The sequence below is a fragment of the Nelumbo lutea genome, chromosome 1 (genome assembly GCF_056320005.1).
Source record: "Nelumbo lutea isolate HS-2025 chromosome 1, American lotus-T2T, whole genome shotgun sequence".
Lineage (NCBI taxonomy): Eukaryota > Viridiplantae > Streptophyta > Magnoliopsida > Proteales > Nelumbonaceae > Nelumbo > Nelumbo lutea.
The window spans coordinates 64,213,804-64,240,810 of NC_142684.1; the positions used below are offsets into that span (position 1 = coordinate 64,213,804).

The 27,007-nt window shown below is 40.2% G+C and overlaps 1 protein-coding gene across 5 annotated transcripts in view; it reads right to left on the reverse strand.

Annotated features, from left to right (window-relative positions):
* Positions 1-415: 415 nt before the first annotated feature.
* Positions 416-27,007, reverse strand: part of ARP8 (actin-related protein 8) — a 112,388-nt gene continuing 85,796 nt past the window's right edge. For all 5 annotated transcript variants that reach the window (XM_088966136.1, XM_088966134.1, XM_088966137.1 and 2 more), the window contains 6 exons: positions 14,852-14,933; positions 4,594-4,736; positions 3,124-3,272; positions 1,912-2,045; positions 1,619-1,737; positions 416-814 (listed from right to left, as the gene is read on the reverse strand). In XM_088966136.1, coding sequence (XP_088822262.1) covers positions 731-814; positions 1,619-1,737; positions 1,912-2,045; positions 3,124-3,272; positions 4,594-4,736; positions 14,852-14,933 — 711 coding nt within the window. In that variant the 3' untranslated portion in view covers positions 416-730. The remainder of the gene's footprint in view (positions 815-1,618; positions 1,738-1,911; positions 2,046-3,123; positions 3,273-4,593; positions 4,737-14,851; positions 14,934-27,007) is intronic.

Consider the following 27,007-nt stretch of genomic DNA (forward strand, 5'->3'; position numbering starts at 1 on the left):
TTTTGATTGGTTTTGCTGTATTAGAAGTTAAAATACTTAGAATCCAAGGTTCAAAGTATAAACACAGGCCGATATGCCGGTATGCTGATAGGACGTATCAGCCTGTATCGGTACTTTTTTTAGGTTGTATTTATTTATTTTTTAAATTGGTTCAGAAAGGTAGATTTAAGGCCCGTCTACCCTCTGAACCATAGTCTGATCCAATACAACTCTTAAAGAGTGTATCAGGAAGCCATTGGCACGATACATAGGGGCCGATATGTATCGATACTTTGAAGTTTGAACCTGATTGAAATCAAAGCACACTTTATCATAAATTGTCAAGCTCATTACCCGGAAAAACACACACACACACAAATTGATCGCTACCAAAAGCACCAGACAGAGCAACTATTCAACTCTTAAACCATAGAAATTGAAACCCTTTAGACTCCATCCCAAAAATGAAACTATATTCAGCCACGTGTTACGTGTTATTACACATATCTTTTATCTTTCTCAGATTTAAGCTGTATTGTACATTAACATTTTACAGAACACAGCGAATGCATACATTGTATTTGTTTACAATATTGATTACAAAGGGTTTGCAATACTAATTATGTATGGATAAAATTAAGAAAAAAATGGGATGTATAAGATCTAGAAAGCAATTTGTAGATTCTTAGGCAAACTTCTTCCGCCTCCCCGAATCCGGCAACCAACTGTAGAGCTTCAGGAGTTACATGCGTCACCATGCGCCTATGATGCTACGTCTGGACTTCTGACGGAATTTTTTCTTTGTCAAGCACCAAGCCTCATGGAAGGTGCTGAGCTGTGTTAACACAAACATATATTATATATAAATGCAGCTGATAGGAAAGAAAGGAAATTAGATTTGGTCCTCACACTGTCCTCACAGCCCTTTGCAGCCGTGTATTGAGAATATCTCCCCATGAATAAAAAGATGCAAGTACGGAGATATTCCCAATGCACGGCTGAAAAAGGCTGTGAGGATGGTGTAAGCGCAGTTTTGTAAGGACTGAACCCCCCTCGAAAGAAGTAGTTTTATTGGAAAATAATTTGCGCTTTGCAATATGAAGTAGATTGAGATAGGTTACATACTCTGGATACACATTTGCATTTGCATATGCATGTATGGCATGAGTATGCATGTATTGTGGACTTTTAGCCACAGAATTGGTTGAGATTTTAACCAATCTTAAAATAGATGAATTGCACAAGTGGCTGCACTGCTGAAAGAAATCTGCAGCATTGTTATCCCATGGTTATATACAAGGTCTCTTTCGGTAGCATGAACAATTCATAACATATGTGGTCATAATATTCAGGCAAGTTTCAAAAGCTTCATACTCGAAGTGGATTGGGAAGGGATTCAGCCAGGTCAATGAGATATCAGTATTCAATCAACTTTTGAGTTTAAAAACTTGTTTTGTAGTTGGGGGAACCAAGTCAGCCATAGCTTTAACAGAGCTCTACAATCAAGTTGTGGAAAGTGTTGCATATCAACTATGTATAGTAAAATTTGATGATTTTCTTTATGTTGGATGTGCAATGCTACATGCATGTATGGATACATATCTACAGAATTGTTTGTTTAAGTGGCTAAGCTACTTACATTACTGATAAGCTTCGCCCCAAACCATGCAGAATCTGCACCATATGGAGGGGGAAGAACTCTGATTCCATTGGACATGGATGGGGGAAGAAGTCCATGTAACTCCTTCTCTAACCTCTCTGCAATCCAGTTAAGACATGAATCAGGAGTTTCAGTTCAATCTCTTCAACAATTTGCCTTCATATATAATTTCTTTGATCGTCTTGATATGACAACATATCATCCTTGCAAGTGTGGATGTATAACAACTATGGTATTAAATACATGGATGGTAGGCATTCTTAGATGAATACCTGGCAGTCCTGGTAAGCACGTGGTTCCACCTGCCAAAACTATGGTCTTGAACCACCCATCATCAACTGGTAATTCTGCAGCTTGACAATGATCCATGCAAAGTGCTACAGCCTGATGTAAACCCATTGTATGCCTGTACATCATGGCACATGAGATCTTCAAACCAGCTAGTTTAAAATAATATTCCTTGAAAAGAAAAAGGAAAAGAGGAAAAGGGATAATTATTGAACTTATCATACCATTTTTGGACCAACAGACTGCAACAAAATTGCAAAAGCAAGGTGAAACATGCATAGTAGCAACCATGCTGAACTCTCTCTCTCTCTCTCTCTCTCTCTCACACACACACACACACACACTGGAAAAAATAATATGGGCTTTTGCCAGATTTTACAGCCAAGCAACAAACATAGCACCAGAGCTTAGAGCAGCAATTAATAGAAAAAGATTATGTACTCAGAACAGAACTGAAAACATCATCCTAGAAAGTGCCTCATTGATACTTGTGGACTCTGCAAGCATTCTACAATGCCTGTGAAACAAGAATGGATCACTTCTTCAATAAGGAGACTGCTTTGATTTTGAAAGGGAAAGGAACCTGGCTGTGATTTTGATATAATTAGGTATTATGCTTATTAAACACATTATTCAAGTTAAACTAGGGTTGAGAGAGTGCAAGAGAGGATGGAGAAGTTGGCTGAGCATGTGTATCTTCAGTTTTCTCAATAGTGATTTTTCTTGTCTCCTGTGCATGTACAATATCAAGCTTAACCACATCAAACCTTTGTCTTATTATTTATTTATTTTCCTTTTCTGGTTTATTATTTTCTCTATTTCAGGTTGACAGAGGGAAGTCAGATTTTGATTTCTCCTTTTCCTTCTTCCTTTTAATAAGGTTTCTTAGTTACATATAAAAAAGGAATAGGCTTCTGCAGGATTCAGTAAATTCTTTTCTGTCATTCCCTGACTTTAGCTTCAAAGACATTACAAAAACTTTTGGGTTAGTTGGCTTTTCTGCCATCAATCAAGCCTGATCATGCATAAAGATCACAGTGCATTTGCAAATAACCTCCATAGAAACAACTTATTAGGTTTTCCTAGTAAGATAATGGGACACATGGAAGTAACTTGATAACACAAAGTGTCACTAGACAAAATATTAGGCCATAACTTCTAAAGACTGACAAAAAAGTAACAGGACAAGGGCTTACAGTCCTCCCATTCGTGGCTTGAATAAGATCTCTCCTGTTTGGAAGCACTCTTCTGAGAGGGTAAACCAACCTTCACCCGCAACTTCAAATGAAGCGTTTGTATCTTTGGATAGCTCTGTCTCATAATCAGCAGCAACATAGCATAGTTTCTGTGGGCCAGTGCAGCAACCATTTCATCAGCAAATGTGTACAGAGAATAAGCCTCATCTCAATTGGAGTTAGCTACACAAACCCTGTACTGCCACTCTGTTCTATTCAGTGTCATCTCCATTGTTAAATGTGGGCCTTCAAATCATTTCTCACTACTTAAACCAATGACCTTTTTGGTCTTCCCTGAGATAGTGTTGCCTACAGAAAACCATCTGCAGCATGGTCCTCAGCTAAGCACAAAGGAAATCACGCTGTAGCCAATCTTTTAATTTTTTTTGCTCCATTTATTCTAGGAAATGAGCAAAAATTTTACTTCATTGATTTTGCGTAGTCCTTGCCTCTTTAAAGTTGGAAAGAGATCATGGGGAGAAAAGATCTTTGAAAATACCTTTTAGACCTTCTCTGTTAAATTTTAAACACAACATCTACAACATGTACCATGTTACACAAGTGGGAATTGGGAAGTGCAATTAGGGGTGTAAACGGATTGAATTCGAAACGGACCAGGCAATATCCAAATTTGAATCTGATTAAAAAAATTATTTATATAATTTAATTATATAAAGTATATAAATATATAAATTAATTATTTTAGGTAAAATAAATATTTTATTTATATAAAGTATATAAATATATAAATTATTTATATAATTTAATTATTATATATATAAGTTATATAAAACATTTAAAAATTTTATATATTATATATAAGAATTAAATAAGCGGTTGAATTCGGATATTTATTGAATCGAATCAGGTCATATCCAAATCCGAATCTGAGCAGCTATTTGGTATGAATAGGATATCCGAATTCGACCGATTAGATATTCGAATTATCCTAATTCGATTCGACTATATCAAAATTTGAATTTGAAATCGGATTTTTAAATACCATTGATACCCCTAAGTGCAATACAAAAAATCAAAATATATTTTAAAGTTCTTGGTAACAACCTGGAAAACTATAATGGTCCTTTTTAAAAAAAGAGATTTTTCCAAGATTGTTGTGTAGTTGCTAAACAAGCAAGCTCCAAAAATGGTGAAATCTACAGTATCCTAGGCCAACAATAGAGCCAATCCAATGTGGTTATTCCATACACCAATTCTTTATTTCCAAATTCCAACCATCAAGAAACAAGGATGGATCAGATTTTAAAGGTCATTTAATATCCTCTAGTAAGACCAATTAAAGATTGCCCTTCTATATATGAATGACGATAACAACAAAAGAGAATTTCCATGAGGTACAGGCCACGAATAAGTGTGAAAACAAAAAAGTATGAATACCTCTTTTCTCAAAAAAAAAAAAAGCATGGATACCTCTTTCAGTGTGCGAATTGTGTATAATGAGTCAAAGTTCATATTCTTCTGTTTCATCTTCTCCCTGAGAAATCCTGTAAGCTTTAGAGCTCCCTGTCCCACAACCTCCACACCAACATCACGCCTCACTTTACCTTGTAAAACTGTTATAAAACAGAGATGTCTGTTAAAAAGGGGAAAAAACTTCAATGCACAGGAACTGCACAATTACACATACAGACACATGCATGCACACACACACACACACACACACACATATATATATATATATATATATATAGAGAGAGAGAGAGAGAGAGAGAGAGAGAGAGTTGAACCCTCCTTCAACAGCCCCTTCCTCACAACAAAGATTTGGGTTCTCTCACTCTCCTCAAAAGTGGCCTTAACACATCAACTGTTTGCCTTGTTCAGATGTCACAGAAACTTCGTATCATCTTTTTTCTTCTTTTTTGGATTGCAAAGCATCCTCCAAACCAAGGATTAAAAATATTGATACGATACACCCAATTCAGAAGTGGCCTAAACACAGCAACTGTGTGCCTTGCTCAGACGTCACAGAAAGTTCATATCATCCTTTTTATTATTTCTTTTGGCACTGCAAAACATCCTCCAAACCAAGGATTAAAATATCAATACGATACACCCCGTATTGGGTGTATTGTATCCATATCATGAATCCAAATACACACGGATACATGATAGTCTGATACAAAAGACTTTTAAAGGTTTTAAAGCTTTGGAATGACAAATGACATCCCTCTAACACCAATAATTTTTTTAAAAAGTAAAGAAAAAATGGAAATCAATCGTGTCAATACACACCAATACCCAACTTTGGGTATCAAGTTAATCGATATTTTAATCCATACTCCAAATAATCTGCATACTTGGTGCCTAGGGGAATTAAATAAAAGAGGCAGCATTATCTAGGGAATGATCCCCTTAGTAGTGATCAAGGTCCAAGCTTTCACATCATATCGGCAGGCCCCCAAAATCCCATTTTGAGAATGTTTAGGCAATGGTGTTTTTAGTCTTTTCCTCATCTCTTTGTATTCTGTGTATTTGGGCGCCCAAGTAGGGGCTTCCTTGTAATTTTCCTGTTTCAAAATATAGAGAGCTTTTTGAGGGTGTGAACAGTAACACACACACACACACACCTCTCAGCACATTCTTCCTCTTTTCTTTTCTTCAAGAAAACCTAGATTTCAACACTTGCTTTGCAACTACCTAAGGGGTGTAGGCAGTCCTAAAACTGACCCCCCTGAAGCAATTTTGAAAAAAATAAATAAAAAAAGTTAGATATCGGAACACCTGATACACTTGTTCGTGCATATTGGATGTATCGATACTTTTAACTTTGGTTGTGATTTGGACAATATGAAGTGAGAGGAATGTACATATTCCTGATGATAGAGTCAGCTCCAAGGAAGAGCTAATAAGGGAAGTCTAAAGTATTTTGTGTTCATGGTTGTCGGTTCATACCAAGTTCAAGGGGATCCAATTATAGTTCACTCTTTTTGTGTGGACAATGTTTTTTCACAAATATAAATTCTTGTTAGTTTCTTTTAGTACATTCCCATTTGTAGAATTGTAGTGCCTTGGTGAACATGGATGCTGATGTATCTTTCTGATCTATAAATGAAATACATAAGATTACTTTTTCAAAATTAAATTACCACACGTTCACAATGCCAACCAGTAAACCCAGCAGTTGATCGAGAATAACAGAGTAATAGTGAAGTGAACAACGAACAATGGTGAAAAAAGGAGTTTATGTGAGAGATCTTGGGAGGGTTGAGGATCGGTTGGAGTTCTTGAGTTGTTGCTTGGTAGGTAGGTTTGCTCATCTTGAACCTGATGTTAGGGACAGAGAGAAGTGGGCGAGTGGTGAATAGAGACATCAAGTTTCTCCTATGTTAGACATTTGGGGGCTTCTGTGTTAGGAGGTGAAAGAACATCTAATTCGCAAGGATTTTAGTGTTGACTGAAGATTTGAATGTGACTCCCACCCTCTTGGATCAAAAAGGAAAAAGAAGTGAGTGAGGTTGGACCGAGTGGGTCTTAGCCTATTTCTAATTTTGGCCCAGGTTGGGGCTCTAACCCTTTGTTTTCTTTACGAGTAATTATTTTTGCTCTGTTAAAGAGTTGGGGTTGCAAATGAACTTAGAGTGGATTACAAGTGTTTTGTGACAAAGTACTTTATTCAAATGAAGACAGTCTTGCTTTGGTCCAAGAGCAAGAAGAGGAAGAGAGGAGCTCTCTGACAGTAAAGGATAAAGGAGAAACCTGCAAATAAAAAGCAGAAGTTCGAAGGATGGACATTTCTCTTCTAGTTCTGGAGTGACAGAGACTGGTTCTAAGTGTGTATTCGAAGCAGAAAAGGAACTGATTGAGAATATTCTTAGAAATCAATGTGCCTTGGCGGAAAAAAACTGCCACAAGAGGCAAGTCTTTTCAAGCTTTTGAGTTTTTTTTTGAAGTAAAGGATGGAAAAAAGGCAGATAAAGAAATATACCCTCTTTAGGGGTGAAAAAGAAGCAGAATTGGTTGCTTCAGTGATTTTAGAAAGAGAAGGGATACTGAGTAACCTTCCAACCCTTGGGGAAGATGTGGAAGACTTAATGATCTGTCAGGAATTCTCAGAAGCTAGGGCCCAGTCTATTTCGGGTGACTCTATAGGTGCTAAAAGAGGTGGAGTTAAAGAAAGGAGAGGAAACAATGGTATTGTTTTGGATTGGGGGAGAAAAAGATCTGGAGTTGGATAAAGTAGTGGACTTAGAAAGCAAAGAGCAGCCGGACAATTCTCAGATTTTAGGATGATCCTGGAAAACTTTTCAACTTGGAAAGGACAGAGGAAAACTCAGAAGAGGGGCTCCACCCTGTTACGATTGTCCCTGAATATGTAGAAATAGGTGGAGATAAAGAAAGGAGAGGAAATAAAAGGAAAATGCTGTCTGATTCCTGTTCTAAGGTTTATATAAGGAAGAAAACTTATCGAACAAGACCTTTAACAGAAGGAAAAAAAATCCAGGATGATGATAGATCTTCTGACGAAGCTGAGAGTTTAAGTGAACCGAGGAGGAATCTTATATTGATGAAACCCATGTATTGACAGGGCCATTGGCTTGAACAAAGTGGTTGATGTGGCAGAAGATGTGGGTAAAACCTTGGGTTTGTTTGCGTTGAAAGGTGAACCATTTATGAGAAAGTTGTTTCAAGAGTTGGAGGAGCGCTACAAGATGCCCGTAAGGGAGAATGTTGGAGATCTTTAAGCGCATACACCATTGTTTCATGAGGGCTACAATGACTTAACTACAACTAGACCGGAAGAAGCTGATAGTGAAGAAGATGCAGGAATGGTTGATGTCCAGTTCTGGAACTGGAAAGGAGTAATGAGAACCCTTCTTGTTCATTGGAGTTAAGCAATGTAAATAGGTAGCTTGATCCTATTCAGTTCTAGGTTCGAAGTATGAGGAGGAGGAGAAGAAGAAGAAGAAGAAGAAGAAAGAGGAGAAGGGTTTGGCTAGAAGAGAAAAAGTTGAGTTGCAAAAGACAGTATTGTCCCTTACAAGTGATGGGACACATAACTTAAATTTGAATAAAACAGACCTTTCACTTCTAACTAGATAAACCAAAAGACCAAAATACCCCTGTACTGTCAACTCCAACACTCCCCCTCAAGCTGGAGAGTATATGTCATATAGTCCCAGCTTGTCACATATGTAATCTACTCTGCCCCGAGACAGCCCCTTTGTAAAGAGATTTGCCCACTGTTTTCCTGAGCTCACATGAGATGTATTTATCACTCCACTGATCACTTTTTCTCTCATAAAGTGGCAATCGACTTCAATATGCTTTGTTCTTTCATGGAAGACTGGATTAGAAGAGATGTGTATAGCAGATTGATTATCATAGTATAACCTCATGGGTCTGTCAACTGAGAACCCCATCTCTTGTAACAAATTCTTCAACCATATTAGTTCACATGTAGTATGAGCCATAGCCTTGTACCCAACTTTTGCACTACTTCTTGCCACAACTGTTTGCTTCTTGCTCTTCCAAGTTACCTGATTGCCATCAAGGAAGGTACAATATCTTGTAGTTGATCTCTTGTCTGACATAGAACCAACCTAATCAGCATTTGTACCTTCTATCTCAAGAGTTCCTCCACTTTTGTATAGTAGACCACGACCTGGAGCACCCTTCAAATACCTAATAATTCTTAGAACTGCTTCCTAGTGAGGAATCCAAGGATGTTGCATAAACTGACTCACCATACTTACAACAAATGATATATATGGTCGTGTGATAGTCAGATAGTTTGATTTTCCCACCAACCTCCTGTACCTTCTAGGATCATCAAACTCTTCACTTGCATCAACACTCAACTTAGCATTTGGTTCCATAGGTGTCTCGGCTGGTTTGGCACCTAACAACCTCGTTTCTTCAAGCAGGTCAAGGACACGTTTCCTTTGACATAAGTTAATTCCATGCCTTGACCTTGCAACTTCTATTCCCAAGATTTCAGCTTACCCAAATCTTTCGTGTTGAAGTGATCTTGTAGGAAGTTCTTCAACCTGTCAATCCCATTACTGTCACTCCCAGTTATGACAATATCGTCCACATACACCACTAGCAAGATTTTCCCTTTATTTTGAGTCATGGATGAACACAGAATGATCTATCTGACACAGTTTCATCCCAAAGTTCTTCACTACTTCACTGAATCTACCAAACCACACACGTGGAGATTGTTTCAGCCCATAAATTGCCTTTTTAATTCTACAAACCTTACCATCGTCCCCCTGAGCAACAAACCCTGGTGGTTGCTCCATATATACCTCCTCAATTAGGTCCCTGCGCAGGAAGGCATTCTTGATGTCAAGTTGCAAGAGAGGCCAGTCATACATTGCTACTAATGAAATCAATACCCGAACTAAGCCAATTTTGGCCATAGGAGAAAATGTCTCCATATAGTTCACACCATACAACTGAGAATATCCCCTGGCCACTAACCTGGCCTTTAATCATTCCACACTGTCATCTGGAAGATACTTCACTGTGTAGACCCACTTACACCCAACAACATGCTTACTAGGAGGGAGAGTAGTAAGTTCCCACGTGTGACTGTGCTATAAAGCAAACAATTCCTCTTCCATTGCTTGTCGCCACCCTGGAGAGGTAAGAGCTTCCTGGACAGTTTTGGGAGTGGAAACAGAGGATAACATGGATATAAAATGGTGATGGGAAGCAAAAAGGTGAGCAACTGAAACATAACGAGAAATAGGATGAGATGTAAAACTATGTTTACCTTTCCGCAATTTAATAAGAAGATCAAGGTCTGAAGGAGGAGGTGCAACCACAGGATCTGTCAGCGAGGACTGAATTGGAGGAGGGGCTGGTGCTCTTCTATGAGTATACACTTGTCGGATTGGTGACTTCTCAGTAGTAACCTACACGGGAGAGGGAGGGGAAGGAACAAGAACCACGGGGAGGGGGGGGTCCTCAACTGGAATAGGAAGTGGAACCACGGGGGAAGGAGAAGGGACCTCAATACTCGAGAAAATGGGACTAATTCAAAGAAAGTGACATCCAAACACACAAATGACTTATGAGAGTTAGGGTTATATCACTTATACCCTTTTTGAGTCCTGGAGTATCCAAGGAAGATGCATTTAGTAGCATGTGCATCTTACTTGTCTAAACCAGGCCCCAAATTTTGAATAAAACAAACACACCCAAAGACTCTCGGGGAAAGAGGAAACAGAGACAGAGTGGGAAACAAAACTGAGAAAGGGGATTGACTTCCAAGGATAGACATGGGCATCTGATTGATGAGGAAAATTGATGTTAGGACAGCATCGTTCCAAAAACGCTTTGGGACATTCATATTAGGCATAATGGATTGAGCAGTTTCAAGTAGGTGTCGGTTTTTCCGTTCAGCCACACCGTTTTGTTGTGGGGTGTAGAAACAAGAAGTTTGATAAATTATTCCATGGTGCTCTAAGTATTGCTGAAATGGTGTTGAGGTGTACTCTTTTGCATTATCGGAGCGAAGAATTTGAATATGAATTCCAAATTGGCTATGCATTTCAGCATAAAATTTTTGAAAAAGAGAGACCAATACATTGCAATCTTTCATAAGATAGAGCCATGTCATCCTTGAAAAGTCATCAACAAAAATTACAAATTACTTATAACCATTGTATGACACTACTTTATTTGGACCCCAAACATCAGAATGAACTAAAGAAAAAGAACTCAAGACACGACTATTAACTCGGACTAAAAGAGACTCTATGGTGTTTCCCAAGCTGACACAACTCACAATCCAACGATGAAAGATGACTTAAGGACGAAACCAGCAACTTCAGAGCCTTGAGAGATGGATGGCCAAGTCTGCAATGCCATTGGAGAGGATTAAGAGACAACTAAAATGTTATTGGCAGGCCACCACCATCAAGGTAATACAATCCACCTGCCTCATAACCTCCACCAATCTTCATCCCTGTCTTGAGATCCTGAAACACACAAGAAGAGGGATAAAAGGTTATAGAACAATTAAGTGACTTGGTTAATCTACTAACAGACATAAGGTTGAAAGGGAACTTGGGAACATATAAAACAGATGATAAAGATAAGGAGGTAAGATCAACATCACCAACACCACAAATGGGAGATGTAGAGCCGTTAGCAAGGGTAACTGTTTGGGATGTAGAAGACTGAGAAAGTGAAGAAAATACATTTGGAGTCCCAGACATATGACCCGAGGCTCTAGAGTCAATGATCCAATATGAAGGTTTGGAAGCCAAGCAAGCCATACCTGAATGGGCAAGCGTAGTTGTGTTCTGTTGAGAGGATGTCTAAAGGAACTTCTCATATACCTCACATGGTACACTCACCATCTCCTTCCCAGAAGCACCAGTAGATGTGGAGGGAGTCTGATCAGTTTTCTTATTTTCACTAACTGTACCACTGCCACTAGTCACAGCATGGTTAGCCCAAGTGTTGGGTGGACCATGTAAATCATAGCAGAAATTAATAATGTACCCCTCTAATCCACAATATGTGCATTTTCTAGTTGCATTACTTCTTCCTCTACCATGACCTCCCCCTGACTCTCAACCTCCACTGCGACCACTAGAACGATTAAACATAGGACCACCTTGGTTCCCTGGAAACCCATGGCCACCACCTCTATTTCCACGACCTCCCCCTCTAGTCACCACAAAACCAGATATGTCCGAGAGGGAAGAAGACTTTGTAGAATCAATAGATATCCTCTGAAGGTGGGAAAACACTTCTTCAAGCAAGGGGAGGGCAGACCCCCCCAATATTTGTGCTCAAACCGGTTCATATTCAGCCTTCAGACCTACCAAAAACCTTGTCACATCAAGTTGCTCTCGCTGTTTTTGTTGAACCTGAACATCCAGAGTCAGAGGATGATATACATTAAGCTCATTACGGATATTTCTCATACTTGCATAGTATTCCTCCAAGCTTTGGTTACCTTGCTTCAGATTAAAGTACTCTTGATAAAGCTGATATACCCTAGTGGTATTATCTTGGCCAGAATAAAGTTTCTTAGCATGGTCCCAAATTTCTTTACCTGTCTAGGAGCATAAAATTCACACTAATTTTAGGTTCCATGCTATTCCACTACCAAGTCATGATTTGTGCATCCTCCTGTTCCCAATCATTGAACCCTAGATAATCGGAAGGGGGTTTCTCCTCTCTCACATGTTTTACCTTTTTCTTGGCTTCTAGAAACAATTCCACAAATTTGGCCCATGGCACATAGTTCTCACCATTCAACTTAATAGATGGCATTTGAACATTTAAGTAATCTGGAGAAATCATAACACCTGTTTTATTGTCACTCTCATCTCCAGATGATGCCATCTTAACTGATTCACCTCACTTCACAAAGGAATATCACTATCATAGACAAAGTAGTCACCTTCTACTATTCAGCACCACACCACACACTACTCAACAGACTATAAATGTGACCAACTACTGCTGTCATGAATTCAGCATTCGAAAACCCTACTTTCAACTCACACATCCAGGTATAAACAGAAGGAAAAGAAGCTTATAAGCATACCTATCAATTCACACTACCACATAAATGATATCCAGACCAAAAGAAAGTAGCCGCAGCCCACTACTAGTCGAATAGAGATTTCTGTTCACACCTGTCCACTACCAGCCTTCTTCGTACCATCGAATAGAGGGTATCTAGTATACCACCACCACAGCAACCGGAGGCATATTTACCTCCAAGAACAAAAAATGACCACTCCTTTTTGGCCCTTTATCGAACTTCCTATCTGTCTAGGAGATATTAAAAAAAACTGATATGGATGGCGGCGATCCCAGGAAGATGAAGTGCGATGAGAAAAAAAAAAAGAACTGGTTTCGTATTGCTTTGATACCATGTAAATAGGTAGCTTGATCCTATTCAGTTCTTGGTTTGTAGTATGAAGAAGAAGGGTTCCGCTAGAAGAGAAAAAGTCGCTCTGTCTAGTCGACCCACTTTGTATTTATAATGAATAAGTTGAGTTACAAAAGGCAGTATTGTCCCTTACAAGTGATGGGACACATAACTTAAATTTGAATAAAACAGACATTTCACTTCTAACTAGATAAACCAAAATACCAAAATACCCCTGTACTGTCAACTCCAACAAGGAAAAATGCTTTAGCAAGTAGAAGACTTAAAAAACAGAGAAAACATCAAGATGTCTTGGTTTCAAAGGCTTTTGCTAGACTAAAAGTGGGTCTCTTTGGGATTAAGACCAAACAAGAAGGTTTCAATGATTAAGAAAGCCTCAAGAAGCTTTTAGTGGTCCAGTGGTTTAAAGGTCATAGTTTTTGAGGGTGGTTTTGGTGTTGGTTTTGTTGAGAGAGGGTGTTACTCTTGTGGGGTTTGATGTGGTTTTGTTTGTGTCGTCTTTGAGTTTGAGTTAGGTTTGGGCTGTTTGTGGTTGTTATGGGGGCTGTTTTTGGTCGTTTGTTGGGCTTCTGGGTTCTGCTGGTTTTTTTTGTTGAGGTTCAGTTGGGTGGAGTGCTTGTGTGGGAATTGAAGTTTGTTTATTCTTTTCTCTTCCAAGCAACTACTAGTCACTCTCCTTTGTAATTTCTTTTTTCCTTTTAATAAATTTTATTTTATTACCCCAAAAAAATTTCAAAAAAAAAAAAACACGTTGAGATTAAATCAGTCTTAAAGATCATAGAAACAAGACAGCATACTGCAGCATGATAGTATATCAATTTTCTTATGAACAATAAGAAAGTTTATATTTGAAATGAATAAAAGAAGTGAAACACACAAGTCCTTCAAAGGGTGGAGAGGCCAAAAACCATGCCTGTCCACCAAGGCAACTCAATAAAAGTTAAGAACCAGCAAAACAGAAAAGCAAAACCCAAATGATAAATGGCACACAAACAGTAAATTTAATCATCATCATCATCACCATCCATGCCTTGTCCCAACTCCCAACTATATGGGGTCAGCTACATGAATCCTGTTTCGCCAATCTGTTCTTTAAAACCATATCCACTATTAAATTCTTAGTATTTAAATCGTTTCTTACTACCGCCCATGTCCTTTTTGGTCTACCACTAGATCTTCTAGCCCCTTCCACTTGTAACAAATCACTTCTTCTAGTCAATCTGTTGTCTTTAAAACCATCCCACTCTCTCTCATTTTATCACTTATTGGAGCTACTCCTAGGTTTCTACGGATGGCTTCATTCCTGATCCTATCCTTTCTAGTTTTTCCACTCATCCATCTTAGCATTTGCATTTCTTCCACACTCATTTCCTGAACATGTCGTTTCTTGACTGCCCAACACTCTGCTCCATACAACATAGCTGCCCTTCCAACTGTTTTATAGAATTTTCCATAATCTTAGTGGTGTTCTCCTATCACAAAAAAGTGCAGATGCACCCCTCCATTTTCCCAACCTGCTTTAATTCTCTAGATGACATCCTCCTTAATCTCTCCCTTGTTATGAAGAATTATTGAACTAAGGTACTGGAAATGGTCACATTGAGTTATCTCTTGGTTTCCAATTCTAAGTGTATCCTGATTTACACTCTTATTATTAAATTTACATGTCATATACTCTGTGCAACTGATCATATAAGAATTCAAATTGTTATCTTAATAGGTTAGATGGAGTCCGAACCATCCATTGAAATATCAATGTCCAAAAAATATAAGCCAACAATAAAAAACAAAATAACTCACTTGGAACAATGGATGTGACGTTGAAACCAATATTGACAACAATTCCTGATGTTTGTCTTGCAGCATACAAAGCTAAAACCGCCTATAATTTTCACATATAGTCAAAATGCATACATTAGTTGAGTGACTACAGGAAGATGAGGAAAAAAAACAAATTACTTTAGTTGCTTCCATTATCAAACACTGAAGGGAAAACATGTAGAAAGAAAACATAAAAGATAGCAATAAAATAGTTCATTACTTATGCAACTAATGCTGTAAACTTTGTTCCATTGGCCAGATCGTATATTTGTACAAGAAAAAACACTAAATAAAAATAAGCAGCAGATAACATAGTACGTATAAGAACCTATTTAAATTGCACATGATACAAGAAAGGAGTCCATTATGATAGTAGCATTCACATCTGTTAAGCCCAGTGGAGGAGAAGACCCAGGCGGAGCAATTCAGGCACAACAGGCCCAAGTATCGGCCCAGAACACCACACAAATCACGCGTATGACACCACCCATTACATTCGTGTATACCCGACGTCCACATATTGGGAAGCAATCATAGTCCGTAAGATGCTCAGAGTTGGTTACAGGTTGTTAGCTGGCCATGCACTATATAGGCCAATCAGCAAATGCATGAAAGAACAGTGAATAATTCCTTGATATTTCTTTCCCTATCTCTCCCTCCCTCTCACTCTCTCTCTCTTTCCCTCTCGTCTCCAATCTCCCATCCATTTCAGGAGGGCGAGCTCCCTCAAACCATCTCACCCGAAACATAGTAGAAGTGGGAACCTATCAACTGGTATCAGAGCCTTGCTGCGATGCCAACCACCAGGTTCTCATCTGCAGAAGAAAGGATCAAGCGCATCGAAGGAGAAGTGCGGCAGACTACTAGTGAGTTGAGAGAAATCAAAGAGACCCTCTCAGCTTTGGTAGGTCAGTTCAAACGGATGTCATCAGCTTCCAGACCCACGGATGTTGAAAGATCTAGCAGCAGCGGTGTTAGGCGAGGAGGAGCATTTCCAGTCAAGGCTGCCAAAATCGATTTTCCTCTTTACTCAGGTGATGATCCCATTCCTTGGATTTATCGGGCCGAATGATACTTTGAATTCCATGAGACCCCAGCAGATCAGAGGGTCTCCATTGCCGCCATACACATGGATGGTGAGGCTATTATGTGGTACCAATGGTACCGTAAGACCCATCCTCAGACCACCTGGTTAGACCTAACCGAAGCCTTACGTGTGAGGTCCGGTCCTTCTGGTTATGAAAATTTCAATGAGTCACTCTCTCGGGTAAGACAGACGGGAACAGTGAGGGAGTATCAGAACGAATTCGAAAGGTTGGCCACCCAGGTTCACGGCTGGCTGGAGGCCGCTCTGGTGGGGTGTTTCATAGGGGACTTAAGGGAAAACATCCGAATAGAGGTGAACACCATGCAGCCGACCACCCTGATGGCAGCAGTGGGATTGGCTAAGCTTCAGGAGAGATTGGACAACCTTAAGAAATTAGGGAGGCCTATTGGGCCTCAGGCGGGCCTAATTCAGAAAGGACCCTATCCCAAGACTGATTCGAAACCTGGGCCTCTACTTCCAACCCCAACCACCGCTACCCTCAAGCCAATTCCCTTACCAGCTCCACCTTACAAGTGGGCTGGAGCTCTGACTCTCCCTTACCGGAAACTATCTTGGACGGAAATGCAGGCCCACAGGGAGAAAGGCCTCTACTATAATTGCGACAAAAAATTCGTTCCAGGCCACAAATGTAAGGCCCAACGTGTGTATTTTCTACAAGTAGAAGGAGAGGATGAATCTGAAACCCAAACCAGTGACCTGGGGGTTCAGCAGATGGAGGTGGTACCGGAGATAGAATACTGTGTTATATCCCTTCAAGCCCTAGCTGGTTACCAGGTCCCAAGAACCATGCAAGTACAAGGGCTGATATCAGGGAAGAGAGTGGCTGTCTTGAGTGACAGTGGAAGCTCTCTGAATTTCATTACTCCCCGATTAGCCAAACAACTTGGGTTAATGATAGAACCTGTCTCTTCGTTTGCAGTCAACGTGGCCAATGGCCACCAAATCACTTGTGATGGGAGGTGCAAATCAGTAGAATTAAGGATTCAGGGGTACCAATTTAAAGTGGATCTACATCTGTTAGAGTTCACAGGGGCAGATGTTGTCTTGGGCATACAATGGCTACAGTTGTTGGGCCCTGTGGTGTGTAACTGGACTGATTTGACTATGCAGTTTACGAGGGGAGTTCCTATATATTAAAGTGGATTAAGGCCCAACCCATAACCGCTAACAGTTTGGAGGTGGTTCTTAAGTCCTGTCAACAAGACTCTATTCCACTACTAATGAGCATGGGCTCAATGCCCACTGGGCCCAATGTCACTCCACTCACAGGAAACACTAGCCCATCCCCAAGCCAGACCCTACAGTTCCAACTATTACTACAGACCTACTCTGACATTTTTCAAGAACCTTCCCTCATTGCCACACACTCGAGCCCATGATCACTAGATTCCCATCCAACCCGGAGCCCCACCTGCCAACGTCAAACCCTACTGCTACCCCCATTACCAGAGAGTTGAAGTGGAGCATATGGTGACGGAGATGTTAGACAAAGGTTTGATCCGGCCCAGCAGCAGCCCATTTTCCTCCCCAGTAATTTTGATAAGAAGAAAGATGGTAGTTGGAGATTCTGTGTGGACTATAGAGCCTTGAACCACATCACGGTCAAGGATAGGTATCCCATACCTCTGATTGAAGAGCTATTTGATGAGTTGGGCCAAGCTAAATACTTTTCTAAGGTGGACCTTCGGTCAGGCTACCATCAGATCCGGGACCACTCCAAAGACATCCACAAAACTGCGTTCAGAACCTCGGATGGGCATTTTGAGTTCCTAGTGATGCCCTTTGGGCTGACTAATGCCCCCTCCTCATTTCAAAGACTCATGAACGGAATTTTCAAACCTTATCTGCACCTATTTGTCCTTGTTTTCTTCAATGATATACTTGTTTACAGTTCAAGTTGGGCCTCCCATTTGGAACATTTGCAGTGTGTGTTAAGCCTACTACGACAGCATCAATTGTTCGCTAATCCCTCAAAGTGCTCGTTTGGATAGACCCAGATCAGCTACTTGGGGCACATCATTTCTGGAGGACAGGTATGCACCGACCCAGAGAAGATTAATTGCATGGTCTCCAGGGCACCCAGCTCTCCACGGGCTCTAGGGGGTTCCTTGGGTTAACGGGTTATTACTGTCGGTTCATTAAAGGATATGGGGTTTTTGCCACTCCTCTCACACGATTGTTGAAGAAGCACTCCTTCGAGTGGGATCAAGAAGCTAAAGAAGCCTTTCAGGCACTCAAGGAAGCTGTAACCACCCCACCTACATTGGCCCTTCTTGATTTTGATCTGGAGTTTATAGTGGAGGCTGATGCCTCAGGTAAAGGCATAGGTGAAGTTCTGATGCAGCAGGGCCGACCCTTGGCCTACTTCAGCAAGGCTCTTTCTCCACAAGCTCAAGCTAAGTCCACTTACGAGAAGGAGCTCATGGCCATTGCTCTGGCAGTTCAAAAATGGAGAGCATATCTTCTGGGCCGAAGGTTTATTGACAGGACGGACCACCGCAGCATTAAGCACCTACTGGAGCAGCGAGTTTTGGACTCTAGCCAACATAAGTGGGCCTACAAGTTAATGGGGTTCGACTTTACTATTGAATACAAGACTGGGCCCTCTAATGTGGTGGTGGATGCACTCTCCAGAGCTAATAACTTTCACATAATGGGCTTGTCACGACCAAATTACCCACTATCTACACAACTAAAGCAAGAAGCCCAGGACGACCCTAATTTAACCCAAATTCGGGCCCGGATCCTTGAGGATTCTACATAGGCCCCAAGGTACACAGTCCAGAATGGAGTTCTCTACTACAAGGGCTGTATGGTGGTGTCGAGAGAATCCAAATATCATCAAGAGTTGCTTCGGCTATTCCATAACTCAGCCCAAGGAGGACATTCAGGAGCTCTCCGCACCTACAAACGATTGGCAACCCACTACTATTGGAAGGGTATGAAATGAATGGTTCAGGAGTTTGTGGCCCGATGTACTATTTGCCAGCAACAGAAATATAGCACCCAGACTTCAGTCGGGTTACTGCAACCTCTACCCATTCCGGAGAGGGTGTGGGAAGAAGTCACCATGGACTGTCACCATGGACTTTATAACTGGGTTACCCATGTCCCAAGGGAAATCAGTGGTGCTGGTGGTGGTGGACTGACTGAGTAAATATGCTCACTTTATAAGCCTCTCTCGATCTCAATCAGCAACCACAATGGCCCAGGCTTACATTCAAGAAGTAGCCAAGCTCCACGGAACCATGGTTTCAAATGTCGCTAATGTCACCCGATATATGTCGATGTCAAGGCTCACCGACATGAAAATGGATGGTAATACAAAAATTACATTATGTCGGTCGACATTTCCTATATTTCGGAAATGTCGACCAAATCGGTCCAAATAACCAAAAAAAAAAAACAGTTTTTCCTATTATGTCAACAAGATGTCGACTAATGTCGACAGGATGTCCACTAATGTACATTAAAAATATAATATATTAGTATATTATAATAATATAATACAGTATATTAATATAGATTATTCCATTAATAATTTCTATTTAATATTTCAAATAAAATATTTATAAAAAAAAATTAACAAAATATAAAAACAAAAGAATAAATTAATTACTTTATAATATAAAACATAAAATATTTTTCAAGTAATAAAATATTAACTAGTTAGTATTTTTTAAAATATTTATTAAAATCAGAAAATGTTTATTAAATTTTATAATAAACCATATTCTACATTTAATATAAAAAATCAGAATAAATTTAATAAATTTTATACTAAATCATAATTTATTATAAATTTAGTATTAAAAATCATAATAAATTCATTATGTTTTATAAGAAATCAGAATTTATCATAATCATAATACTACAAAAAGGAGAATCAGTTTATTAAATTTATAATAAAACATAATGTATTATAGCTTTAATATTTAAAAATCAGAATAAATGTATTTCTATTTACTAGTGTGAAATAAATATATTAGAATTTATAATAAATCAGAATTAAAAATAAGAAAAGAAAATATCAGATAACCTTGTAAAAACATCAAAATGCATAATAAATCAGTAAATCGTCATTCACTACTTTGTTATTGATCTTAGTTTCTTAGCTTTATATAATGGTTGGGAATAAGATAATAGTCTAGAAATATGTATTAATGCTCCTTTTATCATTTTACAAAATGTCTCTGCATATTTCCACATATTTCATAATATTTCCACAATGTCTCTAATTTTTACAACATTTCCCCTCGACATTTCCGACATTTCCGACATATGTCCTATATTTTGGTAAGCGACATTTCCATCAACATCGACAATTTAAACCTTGCAAGGAACACCACAGTCCATTTTAACAGATCGGGATCCTCTCTTCATGAGTGCTTTTTGGAAGGCATACTTCACAGCTCAAGGGGTTCAGATGTTGCATTCCACCAGTTACCATCCTCAAACGGATGGGCAATCTGAAGTGGTCAACTATTGCTTGGAGACATACCTGAGATGTTTTGTGGGTGATAGACCCAAGCAGTGGGCCTAGTGGCTGCCTTGGGCCGAATATTGGTATAATACCATGTTCCAGGTTTCAGCCGGAATGACTCTCTTTAAGGTGTTGTACGGTTACGAACCTCCTTCCATCTTGCCTTATGAGTCGGGTACTTCGTTGGAAGCCAAGGTTGAGACACAATTACAGGCGAGAGACAGTACACTTAAGCTCCTCAAATTCCATTTACAACAAGCCCAACAACGAATGAAATTAGCCTATGACAAGAAGCATCGGGAATTAGAGTTCCCTATTGGGGGCTGGGTCTATCTACGGCTCCAACCGTATAACCAGATCGGGATCCTCTCTTCATGAGTGCTTTTTGTAAGGCATACTTCACAGTTCAAGGGGTTCAGATGTTGCATTCCACCAGTTACCATCCTCAAACGGATGGGCAATCTGAAGTGGTCAACTATTGCTTGGAGACATACCTGAGATGTTTTGTGGGTGATAGACCCAAGCAGTGGGCCTAGTGGCTGCCTTGGGCCGAATATTGGTATAATACCATGTTCCAGGTTTCAGCCGGAATGACTCTCTTTAAGGTGTTGTACGGTTACGAACCTCCTTCCATCTTGCCTTATGAGTCGGGTACTTCGTTGGAAGCCAAGGTTGAGACACAATTACAGGCGAGAGACAGTACACTTAAGCTCCTCAAATTCCATTTACAACAAGCCCAACAACGAATGAAATTAGCCTATGACAAGAAGCATCGGGAATTAGAGTTCCCTATTGGGGGCTGGGTCTATCTACGGCTCCAACCGTATAACCAGATCGGGATCCTCTCTTCATGAGTGCTTTTTGTAAGGCATACTTCACAGTTCAAGGGGTTCAGATGTTGCATTCCACCAGTTACCATCCTCAAACGGATGGGCAATCTGAAGTGGTCAACTATTGCTTGGAGACATACCTGAGATGTTTTGTGGGTGATAGACCCAAGCAGTGGGCCTAGTGGCTGCCTTGGGCCGAATGTTGGTATAATACCACGTTCCAGGTTTCAGCCGGAATGACTCCCTTTAAGGTGTTGTACGGTTATGAACCTCCTTCCATCTTGCCTTATGAGTCGGGTACTTCATTGGAAGCCAAGGTTGAGACACAATTACAGGCGAGAGACAGTACACTTAAGCTCCTCAAATTCCATTTACAACAAGCCCAACAACGAATGAAATTAGCCTATGACAAGAAGCATCAGGAATTAGAGTTCCCTATCGGGGGCTGGGTCTATCTACGGTTCCAACCGTATAAGCAGGCCTCTCTGGTGAGGAGGGCATCCTAGAAACTATCTCCAAGATACTTCAGCCCATTTCAGGTGGCAGAGAGAATTGGGCTTGTTGCCTACCGCCTCCACTTACCTGCCGAGTGCCGGTTACACCCCATCTTCCATGTCAGCCTCCTGAAGTCGTGCTTGGCTTCCACCGATGTTATCAGCCCCACTCCTCCGCAATTCACAGAGGCAGGAGAAGTAATGTTCGAGCCTTTGATGATCAAGGATTTACGTTGGGTTTGCAAGGACAGTAAGGTCCATAAGCAGGCTCTGGTCGAATGGCGTGGCTTGCCTCAAGAAAATGCCACGTAGGAGGATTATAACCAACTTCAGAAGCAGTTTCCCACCCTTGACCTTGAGGACAAGTTCATTCTTGAAGGAGGCGGGAATGTTAAGGCCAGTGGAGAAGAAGACCCAGGCAGAGCAATCCAGGCCCAACAGGCCCAAGTGTCAGCCCAGAACACCACACGAATCACGCATATGGCACCAACCATTACGTTCGTGTATACCCGACGTCCACGTATTGGGAAGCAATCATAGTCTGTAAGATGCTCAAAGTTGGTTACAGGTTGTTAGCTGGCCATGCACTATATAGAGAAGCGGGAGCCTATCAGGAGGGCGAGCTCCCTCGAACCAGCTCACCGGAAATAGAGTAGAAGCGGGAACCTATCAACATCTAACAGAATCAAGGTAATCGAACCAAGGACCCAAACCACTAGAGATCTAAACCTTGTGCTGCCCCGTCCCTAATGGAACAATTTGTGAGGTGCTTTGATGCATCTGGTTTGGTTCTCCAACCCTTTCCCCATGTTAGATTCGGGTCAGATCGAGTTTAAGATGCTCCACCCTGTCAGGTCATTGTACCTCACTATTCTCAAAATGAGGGTTTTGACTAATTTCGTCCCTTCATTGTACCCACCACTAAACTTAGAATTTTAGACTTTCCTTCATTTGTTATCTTTACATCTCTCAGCCACAACTCCCCTACACCTAGTGATCTCCTGAGTTGCAAGTGGAAGGCCCCAACTGAGATATGGCATTGCAGGTGGTTTTGCACAAGGGATGGAAACTTGATGGATGATCTATTGGCCCCCCTCCCCTTCTCTGACCAGACACCCAGACCCAAGGTATCAACCTGTGTTTTTTTTTTTTATTTTCCTCATAAATAATGACTATGGACATTTCAATAATCTTCTTTTAGTTTTTTATAGAACAGACTGATATTTGCAATGTTTAGAGAACCAGACCAGACAAATGTGAACTGAATTGAGAACAAGAGAGAACAGATTTAGGGGTATCAAGAATAGTCGACCCCCACTCCAAAGAGTCCCTTTTATATTAAAAGATACGAAAGATATGTACAGTTACAATAATTCCCTTATAGGGCTGAAAGATAAAAGAAACAAATAAAATAATGAGAATATTGTTACTGTATAACAAGGGCTATACTAATAAATGTACATCAAGATATATATTCACACTCCCCCTCAAACTGATGCATAGACATCAGCATCAGTTTTCCCATAAGAACGAGGTGTCGACTCTTAGTCATGGCTTTGGTGAAGATGTCAGAAATCTGCATGTGAGAGGTTACATAAGGAAGAGATGTAGAGCCAGCAATGAGGTCTCTAATAAAGTGACAGTCCACCTAGATATGTTTAGTCCTCTCATGGAAGACAGGATTAGATGCAATCTTGATAGCACTTGTATTGTCGACATATAGAGGGATAGGAGTAGGAAGTTGAGTACCAAGATCCACGAAGAGAGACTTCAACCAAACAATCTCACTACAGGCAGAAGACATGGCTCTATACTTAGCTTCAATAGAAGACTTAGAGACAGTTTGCTATTTCTTACACTTCCAGGAGATGAGAGAGTGGATCGGCGAGTGTCAGGACAACCAGCCCAGTTTGCATCAGCAAAAACTCTCAATTGTAAGGATGATGAGGAAGAGAAAAACAGTCCCTGAGAAGTTGTCTCTAACATAACAGATGATGCGGAAAACAACACTCATATGAGGTTGCCGAAGGGCAGAAACAAATTAACTAACGACCTGAACAACATGTGAAATATCAGGCCAAGTCATAGTTAGATAGATCAGAGAGCCAACAAGCTGACGGTACAAAGTAGCATCAGGAAGAATTAGGCCTTTAGATTTAGACAACTTGACATTCAACTCCAAAGGGGTATCTACATGTTTCTCATCAGTAATTCCAACTAGTTTGACGAGATCAGAGGCATATTTTTGCTGACAAATGAAATACCCTCGACTGCTACGATGGACTTCCAAACCCAAGAAATAAGGGGACCCATGTCCTTCATGTGAAAGGAGTTATGAAGTAAGGACTTCAGCTCACAAATGTCATCATGATCATCCCCAGTTAAAAGCATTTCATCAACATACAATAGTAATCAAAGGAACTCTGGTTATACCCGGCTGCAATAACATCTCGAAAGCGCTCAAACCAAGCCCTGGGTGCCTACTTCAGACCATATAGGGATTTCTTTAGGCAACAGACATGTGAAGAATCACTGCAATGTCCAAGTGGAGGCTTCATGTAGAATGTCTCCTTCAGTTGACCATGAAGAAAAGCATTCTTCACATCTAGTTGGTAGATAATCCAGGAATTAACAGCAGATATGGATCAAGGGAACTAACCGAGTAGATATGGATCAATCCCATATTCCTGACTGTATCGATCAAGGGAACAATCCGACTTCAGTTTGATTGTATAGACCCAACAGAGGGCTTGAATTTCGGCATCCATGGCTTCTTTCCATTGAGGACTTCTAATGGCTTGCTGATAAGATCTAGGAATATCTTTGGAAGAAAGTACAACAGAAAAGGAACTATGGTTTGAAGGAAAACACATCGGTTAGGAGGTCGAGAAATACGAATAGAACGACAAAGTGGAAAAGCAGAACTACCATTTGAAATAGGAGGGTCTTGGGGCGAAGTGTCACTTACAGAAGGTGCAAAAGGAGGATGCTCTGAACCGGGTGGAAAGGGAAGTTGTAGGCATAGGAACTAGGACATGTGGCTGTTTGCGGGTGAAGACGAGAAGATCTCTCTCAATCAAGGAAGTAGGAGTGTTAGTTAAATCAAATAGCAGGGTCATAACGCAAGAATCCTTTGTGGTTAGGGCTATATCCCACAAAGGCACACATAGCAGATTGAGCAGTTAATTTAGAACGTTCACGAATAGGAAGATGTACAAAACAAAGGCAACCAAAAACATGAAGACTGGAGAAATCTGGGGAATGACCAAAAAGTTTTTGGAAGGGAGAAGTGTTGCCGAGAATAGAGGAAGGAAGATAGTTGATCAAATACATAGTTGTACTAGTTGCTTCTACCCAAAATGAAGTTGGAGTGTGGGATTCCTATATTAATGTCCGCACAACACTAAGGATATGTCCATTCTTCCGCTCAGCCACACCACTTTGTTGTGGAGTGTTTGGGCAGCTGCATTGAGATTGAATTCCATGACTCATCAAGTAGGCCTGAAAGTCTCCGTCCCTATATTCTCCCCCTGAATTTGAACGGAAGATACTCACATTACACTTGAAGCGAGTTTGCACCATAGTATGGAATAATTTAAATGTGGCAAAGACTTCTAATTTGTGCCGTAGAAAATAAATCCAAGTGTATCTGGTACAATCATCTATAAACAATACGAAGTATTTGTATCCCAATCGTGAAGTAATAAAAGCAAACCAAACATCACTATGTATTATCTCAAAAGGTTTAGTGGCATGTTTAGAAGTGTGAAGAAAAGGTAAAATAGGACTTTTACTCAAACAACAAGCACATCAAAGTATGAACAGGAGGAATTTTATTCTTAACTAAACCGGTGTTAAACAAAAACTTCAATTTTTGAGAATATGGATGACCCAATCGTTTATGCCATAAATCCCAAACATTATTTATATAACTCAACAGAGAATCAGACACTGAAGAACTTAGAAAAGCCAAGGATGCTCCTGGTTAAGACTTCTCAAACTCCAGCACAAACAAACAGCCCAACCTATGCCCTTCTTTTTCACCTTCCTAGTGTATCGGTCCTGTATCAAGCAACCATCATGAGAAAAGGTGAGAACATTTCCTTCATCAACAAGTTGACCAACAAAAACCATATTAGTAGTAAGGTTGGGTACTAAGAGGGTTTTGTTGAGAGGGAAGGATCTAGTGGGTGACAGTTTAAGGGATAAGTCATTACTACCAATAATGTCTAATTTTTCACCATTGACAGTAATAATGTGTTTATGGTGAGTCTCAGTAGATGGATTTGGGCGATTGAGGTAGGCTCCTGTCATATGATTGGTGGCACCTGAATCTATAATCCAAGCATGTGAAGGGGAAGAACAATATGCAAAGAACTTATCAGACAAGCCAATAGCAGAGAAAAAAGAGGAAATAGTAGAGGATACCAATTGCCAAACCTTTTCTTCATCCATAGCACCAGTTGAATCACTTTTCATTGAAGAATCACCATTGGTGGACACAGTGTCAGTTACTTGTCTATATGTTACCTAATAGGCCCAGGGTTGAGACTTTTTCTGAGAACCCTTAGCTGGTCAGATTAGACAATTTAGAATGATGTGACCTGTTGCTTGCAATAGGTGCACACATTCTTCTTCTTACAGTGAGAGGCAATGTGTCCAAAACCCTTACATTCATAATATTGGGTTTTGGAGAAGTCCTTGGAGGTTGACTTCTTACCTACATGAGCAACAAAAGTTGTTTCAGCCCTTACTTCAGTCATCTTTCCATCAAATCCGACAGTAGTGAGAAGCCTAGTCTCTTCACTTAGTAACTCCCCTAAAATAGAATCCAGATCTGGAAGCATTCCCCTACTCAGAATATTGGACTTGATCATCTCATATTCAAGTTTAAGCCTCATAAAAAACCGAGTTACCTTCCTCTTTTCAAAGTGTCTCTAGAGATATTTCACACATTCCGCTGAGTCTGAGGGATCAGTATGGACGATTTCGTATTCAGCCCACAAATCAAGAAAACCTGTATAATATTCTTGTGTCCTTCTATCTCCTTGACTGTAGGCAAATATCTCTGATTCTATTTGATACTTGTTAACAGGTGTGTGCTTTGTACCCATAGGGGTATTTTCGTAATTCTGTACACATATTGTTATGTACAGCCAGAATAGTATAAATAGAAAGCTTCACTCGACTGAAGCTAAGTTTTGTTGAGGCCTTAACTCA